The 13,032-nt window shown below is 31.3% G+C and overlaps 1 protein-coding gene across 1 annotated transcript; it reads right to left on the reverse strand.

Annotated features, from left to right (window-relative positions):
* Nucleotides 1–8,495: 8,495 nt before the first annotated feature.
* LOC107483733 (pentatricopeptide repeat-containing protein At4g21705, mitochondrial) lies at nt 8,496–9,783 on the reverse strand (the record flags this gene model as incomplete). The annotated part of the gene is given in 1 exon segment (XM_016104344.3): nt 8,496–9,783. A coding segment is annotated over 1 exon segment (1,235 nt), but the record flags the coding sequence as incomplete, so codon positions are not given.
* Nucleotides 9,784–13,032: the final 3,249 nt, after the last annotated feature.

Below are 13,032 nucleotides of genomic sequence, written 5' to 3' on the forward strand. Positions count from 1 at the left end.
ATTGAGTCTATCAAGCAACTGCTGGATCAGAAGTTCAAAATCAAAGACTTGGGGGATGTAAAGTACTTTTTGGGTATGGAGGTCGCTAGATCTTCGAAGGGCGTTCATCTATGCCAACGCAAGTATGCCATGGATATTCTCAAAGACTTTGGATTCTTAGAGTGCAAATCAGTAAGCACACCTATGGATTACACCACTGCTTCAAAGTTATCTAGGGAGAGTGGGACTCCACTGGAAGACAAAACTGGATACAGACAGTTAATTGGCAGGCTTTTGTACCTGACCAACACCAGACCAGACATTGCCTATGCTATGGGAAGGCTCAGTCAGTTCATCGATTATCCCACTGATATTCATATGCAAGCAGCTTATCGTGTCTTAAAATATTTGAAAGGTTGTCCGGCTGTTGGCCTTCTCTTCTTGGCAGATAATGATCTCACTCTTACCGGATTCTCAGATGCAGATTGGGCAACTTGTGCTGACTCTCGCCGGTCAATCACTGGTCACTGCTTTTATCTTGGTAAGTCGCTGATTAGTTGGAAGAGCAAGAAGCAGAGCACAGTCGCACGATCCTCCTCTGAAGCCGAGTATCGGGCACTGGCGCTTGCAACTTGCCAAGCACAGTGGCTCTCCTACATAATGAAGGATATTGGACTCCCCCTCACGAAACCAATTACACTCTTCTGTGATAACAGATCCGCCATTCACATCGCCACCAACCCAATTTTCCATGAACGAACGAAACATATCGAAGTCGACTGTCACACTGCCAGGAATCAACATCTTTCAGGCCTCACTCACCTGATGCCAGTCTCGTCCTCTAACCAACTCGCCGATTTCCTCACTAAAGCTCTGGCTCCAGCACCCTTCAACAGCAACATTGCCAAACTAGAACTTCTGGATATTTATAGTCCTAGTTTGCGGGAGGCTGTAACTTGAATAGGCATTTGTAAATAGAAATTAGGAATGCCAACTGGCATAGTTAATCAGTTAGAGATTATAGCTAATCAGTTAAGTTAATGACTCTTTTATTTTTTTCCCTTTAGTTTGTATATAAACAGAATGTCAAAACAAGGGAAATAACTAATTGAACATTTTTCACATCAACATCACTTTGAGTTCAATTCCCGTTCCTTTCTCTCACTCTTTCTCATCACATACTCTCACATCTTGCTTCACCATGGATGAAGCTTGATTCCTCATCTCCAATCTCTTCGCCCTCTGTTCTTGGACTTGCACGATAGAGTTTGATGAGAGCATGACCCTCTCTTTGACGCGTTTCCACAGTATCATTATTACCTTGACCCACATTAGTACGAGGACAAAGAAATTTAAAGGCAAGTACCACCTTCCTTCTCCCTTTCTTTTAGTTATACTGTTTTTTTTTTAATTGTTTCATTTGTTTTATTTGTTTCATTTGTTTTATTTATCTTTTATTGATTTTCACGAATGTATCTATCTTGCTTCTATTATTTTTCTAGTTGTAAATACTCATTTTATCACTTATGTTGTTATGTATGTGAATATCTTTTTTAAATATTTTTTTGGGGTAGTTATGTATATAATTTACTCGAAAGTAAACCATTTTATAATGGGTATGTTAGAGAAATGGATAATCTTTATTTTTTTTAACGCTTAAAAGAATAAAATGCGATTTTTTATCTTTAATTTTGTAAGTGGGATCAAAAATAAATAAAAGAGAGAATAATAAAAAATGAGATTAAACATAATCTTTTTTTTCAAGGAAAATGATCCACTTCCGTATATTAGAGTAAAAGCTTAACGGCTAGACCGCTAGAGTGAATGAACAAAGGAATTAAAGGAACAAGAAAAAAGAATAGAACTGAATGAGTAAAATTGCATTTACTTAAATATATTGATTAATGATTACTATACAGTATACACTGATGCTACTAGGTATATATAGCAGAGGAATATAAGGCTGAGTCAAAAACTAAGTCACAGCTGAAGCCTAACTAACTTTGCCGCCAAAACTAACTAATCACTATGCTAACCTTTATCATTACAACTCAAATCCCTAACATATAGTAACATTAAATTTCCTCAATTCTCTAGCTATACATAACAAAACTCCCAAATTCAAATTCTAAAAAAAAAATTTATAAAATTAAAAAGACTTTTTTCCTTTTTTTTAATCAAAATTAGTTACAATTCCTATTTTTTTTTATATTTTCATCGTAATAGATTGTGACATTCATTTTTTATTTTACAACGGTTTTTAGATCCAAATAGCAATTTTATTCTCATAATTTAATCACCACTGAGTTCCATTGCTACCATCACTACTAGCTTTTCAATCTCACTCCAAATCATTGCCCTCGACAACTTAATCACAAATTAGGTTAATGTACTCTGTTTTACATATGTAAATTATTTTCATTTTTATAATTTTAATGAATAAAATAGTTTTTATAAGTAATAAATATGAGCCAAATTAATTCATTAATTAACTATTTTGACTTACAAATACTTAAAATTATTAAGTTAACTTAGGTTTATAATTATTATCTACATACATAAATTATTTGAACACATTTACCCTATGAAAATTAAAATGAAGCAGGTATTTACGCAAAGGGACCATTAACCTTCTGAAATTGGTTCTTTTTTGTTTGTCTAAGAAAAAAAAAAGTAATTACCCAAGTCCTTAAATAGCATTTGAAAGAGAGAAGAAACTGAGAAACTGAGATTGAAATAAATTTCAGTATTGTGTTTGGTATAAAGTGAGAGACAAAAATTGAAATAAGAGTGAAACTCTAATTTAATTTGCATAAAAGATAAAGTTAAAGTTAATTAATTAAAATAGGGGTATTTTAAGTATAAAATATTATTAAAATTTCAGCCTCTGTCCTAAAAAATTTTAATCCTTTGTGTTTCCATTTTTTGAAGGTATTAAAATATTAAAATTTTAGAGACAAAGACTGAAATTTTAGTATCAGTCTCTAGACCAACAAACATAATACTGAATCTTAGTCTCACAGTCTCTTATCTTTTATTCTAAAGCATCTCTCAAGGGCATTTGTTTGCTATTTAGCCATAGCACATTGATATTTCTTCCTAGGGTATATCTAAAACTTGGTGGCAACCAAATCTTAATACAAAACAACCTAACGTTGCAGAATGAGGGTTTTGTCTCATAATAGCTCCACCCACAAATTATGGCAAGGTTTCTGAAAGCACAGTTGTAAACCCAAGAGGTTGTTACAACTATAAGACTTTCAGATAGAGATCCTTAATTGAGACACTTGCAATCAAAATAAGAGTAACGATCAATTTGGAACCACTCCGGTGCACACCATAGTTAACTCGGCTTAGTTCTTGTGTTTATGCATAAATGGATATTCCCATGAAGACATCTTCATGTGAAGATAATATTGCGAATTATTATATAGTTTGACATGTTTAATAGTTCGTAATGTCATTTTCATGTGAAGTAATGTCATTTTCATGTGAAGATGTCTTAATGAAAATATCTACATTATGCATATTAAAGCAAATTAGGAATAATCTTATAAAAACTGTACATTGTTTCTTGAATGTTTATCGATTAGTGGCAATGAGTGACTCTTATATTTGACGGAAAAAAATGTTGGAGATTGAACTGTGTTTTAATTTTTTTTAGGGAGTAAAATAGCTCATTTTAAAAGTCAATTTTAAAATTTTTGGAGACTGATTTGGGTAATTATTCTATCGAAAATTGAACTGAAATTGATTTGTCTAATGAAATAAAACTTTAAGAATATTTGTGTGTATTATTTTTTTTTAGAGATTAAAATGTCCATTTTTTATTTTTGGAGATTGATTTGAATAATTATTCAAAAAAAAAAGCAAAGAAAAAAAGAGGGAGTAAGTGATATTGGTGAGATCTTCTCTAAGAATTACAGTGTCTATCCCAAAGTTGACGCCACTCGATATATTTTACATCTTGTTTCAAAGAATGCTTGGCCATAGCATTTACCACCCAGTTCGCCAATTTTTGAACCAATCTGATTTCAGTTGTCCAATTCCATTGAAGGACCCAGGGGCGGAGCTAGATAAAATATTAGAGGGGGCCAAAAATATTTATCCAATAAACTAAGACTAAAATAAAATTTTAAGGGGGGCTAAACTAAAATTTACATATAATTTACATGTAAAAAATTAAAATTAGGGGGGCCATCGCCCCCCTTTCCCACCACCTAGCTTCGCCCCTGGAAGGACCTCATTAATTTTATAAACCAAATCTAAATTCATCTTCGATATTCAAGATTCTAGAATCTCTTGATATAAAAAAGATATCCAGATTATTTGTTTCAAATAATTTCACAGAAATCACATTCCCAAACTAAAATAGCAAACACCTCACAACGAAGCACAGAAATATATGGAAGAACACTCGTACAACCCTTCACCCAATTTCCCATAGCATCACAAATAAGGCTGCCAAAGCTGGCAAAAAGACTATTAGAAGAAACACTGGCATCACAGTTTACTTTCACTGAATTGAGAGGCAGAGACAACCAAACATTCAAAAAGAAAGAGGGAGTTATTGTCATATGAACAGAATAAATTTTTGAAAAAAATGATAAATAGGTCTTGACATTTGTCCCGTAAATATTTTCGTTTTTGACTATTTGAAAATATTTTTAAGTCACTGATTTCTTTAAAAGTTGGACATATGAATTATTTCGTTCATATAGGTCCGTCAAACCCAATAAAAAAAGTAGAATAAACACTCAATCCAGTCCTTATCCATTTTTACGAAGGACAAAGCGATTTCTGTCCAAAAAAAGGATATTTCGACCTTCAACCTTTTTATTTTAGGACAATACGATCCCTCTGTTAAGAAACTTATTTAAATAATAATAAAAATTAGTTTTGTGGGAATTTTATTTGTATTTTGTGGGGTTTTAAACATTCACAAAATTATTTTCAATAATATAGCTAATTACTACCACTACCTTCTTCATTATCATTATTATCACTCCTACTTCTATTATTTTTATTGATTTATCATCATCATTATCTCCTCTACCGTCATCATTACTAATACCAATATTATCAACATTAAATTTTTTTTTCATTTCTTATTCGATGTTATTTTTTTCTTTTAAAATGTATTTGTACTACAATTATTACTTTTTTGTGGCATCATTTTCATTGATAGTTTTTCTTCACTTAACCACTATTGGTGAAGGAATTTTTCAAAAACAAACTTATTAATAGTTTGTGGAGGTTTAAAACCCCCACAAATTACAAATAAAACTCTCACAAAATTAATTTTTATTATTATTTAAATAATTTTTTAAACAGAGGGATCGTATTGTACCAAAATAAAAAGGGTGAGGATCGAAGTGTCCTTTTTTTTGGACAAGAATCGCTTTATCTTTCGTGAAAATGGACAAGGATTGAATTGGATGTTTACTAAAAAAAATATGCCGTAACTCTCGTTGTGTTGACATGACCGTTATGAATACACATGTGGAAGGAAAGTTTTTAAAATGAGTCCGATAAACCCCCCGCTTCAAAATGCCGTTTGATTAGCAACCCTTTCTTTTTTGGTTGTATCTTTCTTTTTGTTTTTTCTATGGATAACCATACAAGAAGAAGAAGCATATTTTCAAGATTAATATATTTCCATGATGGTGGTGGTGACGAAGGAGTGGAAGAGATGATGATGTAGTAGGGCAGAGGAGGAGGAGGGTCGTGTCTGGTTTTGACCTTTAATCTGAAACCTTGGCTTCATTGGACCACTGACCTCCATAAACGTTACGTTAATGCTGCCACTCAACTCGGTGATGCCACCAGTGAGTCACTCTCATTTTCACTCATTTCTTCTTTTTTTTTTTTAATTCTTACTTTTTTGCGGTTTTAGGAATAAGGACCGAGCTTCAAGCTTTGAAATTTTATGTAATTGCTAACTAATGAATAATGATGACTATGCCTTTGACAATCAAATGTGTGTGAGAGGTAGTTATGATTTAAATGAAAATGAAAGTTTTCCCAATTTTTGTACAAATTTTTTGATACCTTTAATTTTTTAAACTTTGAATATAAAAATTTTCTTGGGTTGAACAATTTTTGTGTATTTTTCTTGGCAAGGCATAATAAAATATTGGTTTAATTACTTTGTTGGTCTCTATAGTTTCGCCCAAAATTTTAATTAGATCCCTATGCTTTTTTCTTTTAATTGAGTCCTTGCAACAAATTTTTTTTTTAATTGAGTTCCTACACTTTTTTTTATTTGAGTCTCTACACCAATTTTTTTTAGTTGGATCCCTATACAATTAAGCCAATTACTACCAAGAGGGACCTAGTTAAAAAAAATTTGGTACAGGGACCTAATTAAAAAGAAAAAAAGTATAGAGACCTAATTGAAAATTTCGTAAAACTATAGAAACCAACAGAATAATTAAACCTAAAATATTTGGTTAAGATTGGACTTTTGTTTATGGAATTCTTCGATACATTGCAAAAATAAGGTTTAGTAAGTAATAAAAAAAAGATTTTGAAAAGGGAAAATATGGTGTTTTAATAATTACTGATTGTTTGTAATAATCTAAATTTAACTTACTCGTTGAATAATTATGAAATGAATGCTAGCTTCATATCCTCTAGTGCTAGTGCTATTTCTGCCCCCAAAATATCAGAAACTTTTTTCCTTTTTTTATAATAAAAATTAGTTACAATTCCTATTTTTTTATATTTTCATCGTAATAGATTGTGACATTCATTTTTTATTTTACAACGGTTTTTAGATCCAAATAGCAATTTTATTCTCATATTTTAATCACCACTGAGTTCCATTGCTACCATCACTACTAGCTTTTCAATCTCACTCCAAATCATTGCCCTCGACAACTTAATCACAAATTAGGTTAATGTACTCTGTTTTACATATGTAAATTATTTTCATTTTTATAATTTTAATGAATAAAATAGTTTTTATAAGTAATAAATATGAGCCAAATCAATTCATTAATTAACTATTTTGACTTACAAATACTTAAAATTATTAAGTTAACTTAGGTTTATAATTATTATCTACATACATAAATTATTTGAACACATTTACCCTATGAAAATTAAAATGAAGCAGGTATTTACGCAAAGGGACCATTAACCTTCTGAAATTGGTTCTTTTTTGTTTGTCTAAGAAAAAAAAAAGTAATTACCCAAGTCCTTAAATAGCATTTGAAAGAGAGAAGAAACTGAGAAACTGAGATTGAAATAAATTTCAGTATTGTGTTTGGTATAAAGTGAGAGACAAAAATTGAAATAAGAGTGAAACTCTAATTTAATTTGCATAAAAGATAAAGTTAAAGTTAATTAATTAAAATAGGGGTATTTTAAGTATAAAATATTATTAAAATTTCAGCCTCTGTCCTAAAAAATTTTAATCCTTTGTGTTTCCATTTTTTGAAGGTATTAAAATATTAAAATTTTAGAGACAAAGACTGAAATTTTAGTATCAGTCTCTAGACCAACAAACATAATACTGAATCTTAGTCTCACAGTCTCTTATCTTTTATTCTAAAGCATCTCTCAAGGGCATTTGTTTGCTATTTAGCCATAGCACATTGATATTTCTTCCTAGGGTATATCTAAAACTTGGTGGCAACCAAATCTTAATACAAAACAACCTAACGTTGCAGAATGAGGGTTTTGTCTCATAATAGCTCCACCCACAAATTATGGCAAGGTTTCTGAAAGCACAGTTGTAAACCCAAGAGGTTGTTACAACTATAAGACTTTCAGATAGAGATCCTTAATTGAGACACTTGCAATCAAAATAAGAGTAACGATCAATTTGGAACCACTCCGGTGCACACCATAGTTAACTCGGCTTAGTTCTTGTGTTTATGCATAAATGGATATTCCCATGAAGACATCTTCATGTGAAGATAATATTGCGAATTATTATATAGTTTGACATGTTTAATAGTTCGTAATGTCATTTTCATGTGAAGTAATGTCATTTTCATGTGAAGATGTCTTAATGAAAATATCTACATTATGCATATTAAAGCAAATTAGGAATAATCTTATAAAAACTGTACATTGTTTCTTGAATGTTTATCGATTAGTGGCAAAATCAACAAATATTTTGAAATTCATTCACAAAATCAACTAACACAGAGGATAAAGGATAGAGACTCACAAAAAATCACCAACAATGAATTTGTGACAAGCGGCGATGGTGACCAGATGAGAGGTGCAAGGTCATGGAGGGGAGAATGCGAATTCTTGTAGATGGGATTTAGGAAGAGACAACAATGCAAGGGTTTCAAGGGCTGTGTCAAAATAACGGGGTTCAACAATAACGAAGGTCTGCTGTTTGGTGCCTTAACTTGAAATGCTACTTCATGAGTAAAATGAACAAAGTTTATGCATTGGCAGAAGAAGCGGGAAGAGCACTTTGAAAGAGTGAAGTGTGGTCAAAATTTCAGAAAGAAATATCTTAGTTTTTCTCTCCTCAGATTTCATAGTTCAAATTTAATTTGCAAATAATTTTATATTTAGTTGCTTTTGAAAGATAAGAATTTTGTTACAATCTTGAGCCAAGGATGTTCAATATTTCTTCATCCAGCTCTATCTTATCAGTTTTCATATTCTCTAAAATTCCATCAACTTTCTTACCACATCTAACGGATACCATAATCAATGATAGATACATGTCCCTGTTCATTGGAATCACATTCTTTAAGGAATTGACAAAACCTTCTATTTCTTCAGCATCTCCGTTGCTAGAAGCCCAACTCAATATGCTGGAAATGATATTAGGTTTTGGTCTCCAACCTTTGTTCTCAGCTCGTACAGCCACAGCTTCCTTCATGCACTGAAACGCCTTCTCCATGTTCTTGTTCGCTACATAACCAGACGCAATGATCGCCCAGCTGTTAGGAGTAGGAGTTTTCCCTTTCTCAACCATGCTTCGGAGAATTGTTTCCGCCTTTTCAATCAATCCATTCTGAGAATACGCAATCAGGAGAATGTTTGGCACTCTGAAATCATAGCAGTTGCCCGACGATTCCCACTCGCGAAGCAACTCTTCAGCTTGACCAAGCTCCTTGAGTTTCACCAGAGAACCCAGCATGGTTATATATTCCCTGTTGAGCTGCTTCTTGCAGTTGGATTTCTGGAGTTCCCAAAGTCTCATCATAGCTTTCTTGTTCCGCAGAGTTGCATAATGTGAAATCAGATGGTTGTAGGCAAGAGCATCGCATTTATCTGCCTTATCCTCACATTTCTTTAGGTAGGCCAGAGCTTTCTCTTCGAGACCCGCCTTTATGTAGATGTTAGCAACCATAGAATACGTCACCCAATCTGTGCCGATACAGCTGTTATTTTCCATTTCCTCCAATAGTCTCTCCACATTAGCGAGGTCAGATCTTGCACCATAAGAGTTTATGCAGACCTTGTAGCTGAAAATGTCTGGAGACACGCCGTCCTCTTTCATTTGTGTCAGAACACTAGGGACTTTGTCGTGTTGATCTGTTTGCATGTAGAGGCACATTATATTATTGTAATTGAGAGAAGAAGCAAAACCCATCTCCTTCATCTTCTGCATATGGGAGAGCGACTTATCAACTAAGCCTTCCCTGACATAACAACTTAACAGGGCACCATGAAGCTTCTCAGTTTTCTCTTGATCACTCAGATTATGGAAATAGCTCTCTGCATAGTCCAGTCCACGGACTCTACCAATAAGTTCTAGCTGAATGGCTTGGTCACCTGCTGATATTGGGCATAGTGCTTTGCTACTCATCCATTCAGAAACCTGAGCATGATGTAAACTTTCAGATTTTTGGTTTGGTAACTAAAACTGGTTCTACTAGCACACCAAAATTGTTTACATCATTGACAATATGTGCATGGATGAAGCTAGGAATTTACCAAGAAAAAACATGGATGAGAACTGCAGAAACAAAATGATAAGTTGAAAACTATTATATAGAAACATACTCTATTAAACAACCAAAACAATATAAATTACAAACGCGTATCTATGGTCGGTATATAAGTTATACATCATATCAAATATATATACACATATAATCTGTACATGCAAGATTAAAAGTGTATCAACATTTATGTTTTAAATTTAGTAGTAAATTACTTGTACCACAAAACATGACAACATTTACAAATTTAGCTCAGGCAGAAAATAATATTGTAAAAACAAAGAAAGAAAAGTTAAGAGGGGATTGTGGATGTCAATGACTCCCCAGTCAAGTGGCAAAGCCAAACCTAAGAAAGAGGCATCCACGAGGCTCAAGAGCCCATGTTCAAGCCCGGGGGCCTTGTCTACCAGTCCCTTAGTATCAAGCTATGTTAAGTGGCTGGAGGAATTAGTCTAGCTACACAGATAAAGGTAAATAACTTCTACCCTTGATTGTATAGACAGGTTATTGTACAGGTTGAAGTTAAATGTTCTAAAGTATTTCTTTTTTCTTCTTTAACAAATGCACTACAAAAGCTTTGAAACTTCAAATTTTTGGATTTTCAATAAAATCGTTCTACAGTAAACACATTAGCAAAAGAAATGGTTAACAAAACGGATTGTAAAACTATAGAAACCAACAGAATAATTAAACCTAAAATATTTGGTTAAGATTGGACTTTTGTTTATGGAATTCTTCGATACATTGCAAAAATAAGGTTTAGTAAGTAATAAAAAAAAGATTTTGAAAAGGGAAAATATGGTGTTTTAATAATTACTGATTGTTTGTAATAATCTAAATTTAACTTACTCGTTGAATAATTATGAAATGAATGCTAGCTTCATATCCTCTAGTGCTAGTGCTATTTCTGCCCCCAAAATATCAGAAACTTTTTTCCTTTTTTTATAATAAAAATTAGTTACAATTCCTATTTTTTTATATTTTCATCGTAATAGATTGTGACATTCATTTTTTATTTTACAACGGTTTTTAGATCCAAATAGCAATTTTATTCTCATATTTTAATCACCACTGAGTTCCATTGCTACCATCACTACTAGCTTTTCAATTTCACTCCAAATCATTGCCCTCGACAACTTAAATACAAATTAGGTTAATGTACTCTGTTTTACATATGTAAATTATTTTCATTTTTATAATTTTAATGAATAAAATAGTTTTTATAAGTAATAAATATGAGCCAAATCAATTCATTAATTAACTATTTTGACTTACAAATACTTAAAATTATTAAGTTAACTTAGGTTTATAATTATTATCTACTTACATAAATTATTTGAACACATTTACCCTATGAAAATTAAAATGAAGCAGGTATTTACGCAAAGGGACCATTAACCTTCTGAAATTGGTTCATTTTTGTTTGTCTAAGAAAAAAAAAGTAATTACCCAAGTCCTTAAATAGCATTTGAAAGAGAGACAGAAACTCAGAGACTGAGATTGAAATAAATCTCAGTATTGTGTTTGGTATAAAGTGAGAGATAAAAATTGAAATAAGAGTGAAACTCTAATTTAATTTGCATAAAAGATAAAGTTAAATTTAATTAATTAAAATATGGGTATTTTAAGTATAAAATATTATTAAAATTTCAGCCTCTGTCCTAAAAAATTTTAATCCTTTGTGTTTCCATTTTTTGAAGGTATTAAAATATTAAAATTTTAGAGACAAAGACTGAAATTTTAGTATCAGTCTCTAGACCAACAAACATAATACTGAGTCACAGTCTCTCAGTTTCCGTCTCAGTAACTCAAAACAAACGTTACTTAAGGATTTTAAAAGTGGTCATTTTAGTCCCCAAGAAAAATTAATACACAGATTAATCCCCAAAATTTTACTCCAACAGACAAATCAGTCCTCAGTCTATTTTTCGACAGAGTAATTACCCAAATTAATCTACAAGAAATTTAAAAGTGGACATTTTAGTCTCTCAAAAAATTAATACATAGATCAATCCTAACATTTTTTTTCTATCAAACATAACAATTTTTCGTCAATTTTACTTTTACTATATGTCAAGCTTTATTGTTATTAACTTAGCTTTGTGCATGGTAACGACGACACTAATATATTGATACACTCTTTTCGTTGGAAACAAGTAAAGTAAATAATGATGTTTTGAAATCCAAATTAAAATTTTTTGTTTGTCTAAGAAAAAAAAAAGTAATTACCCAAGTCCTTAAATAGCATTTGAAAGAGAGAAGAAACTGAGAAACTGAGATTGAAATAAATTTCAGTATTGTGTTTGGTATAAAGTGAGAGACAAAAATTGAAATAAGAGTGAAACTCTAATTTAATTTGCATAAAAGATAAAGTTAAAGTTAATTAATTAAAATAGGGGTATTTTAAGTATAAAATATTATTAAAATTTCAGTCTCTGTCCTAAAAAATTTTAATCCTTTGTGTTCCCGTTTTTTGAAGGTTAAAAAATATTAAAATTTTAAAGACAAAGACTGAAATTTTAGTATCAGTCTCTAGACCAACAAACATGATACTGAGTCCTAGTCTCTTAGTTTTCGTCTCAGTAACTCAAAACAAACGTTACTTAAGGATTTTAAAAGTGGACATTTTAGTCCCCAAGAAAAATTAATACACAGATTAATCCCAAGAATTTTACTCCAACAGATAAATCAGTCCTCAGTCTATTTTTCGATAGAGTAATTACCCAAATCAATCCACAAGAAATTTAAAAGTGGACATTTTAGTCTCTCAAAAAATTAATACATAGATCAATCCCAACATTTTTTTTCTGTCAGACATAACAATTTTTTGTCCATTTTACTTTTACTATATGTCAACCTTTATTGTTATTAACTTAGCTTTGTGCATGTGGACGACGACACTAATATATTGATACACTCTTTTCGTTGGAAACAAGTAAAGTAAATAATGATGTTTTGAAATCCAAATTAAAATAATTTCTTTTAATACAAACATACTTTTTAAAATAGGACATCTTTTAATTATATTAAATGCAAAAATATCAAACAATTTTAATATTAAATTTCTTGTAGAATAGTTATTATTATTATTATTATTATTATTATTATTATTATTATTATTATTATT

This window comes from Arachis duranensis, chromosome 4, assembly GCF_000817695.3.
Source record: "Arachis duranensis cultivar V14167 chromosome 4, aradu.V14167.gnm2.J7QH, whole genome shotgun sequence".
NCBI classification, from domain to species: Eukaryota; Viridiplantae; Streptophyta; class Magnoliopsida; order Fabales; family Fabaceae; genus Arachis; species Arachis duranensis.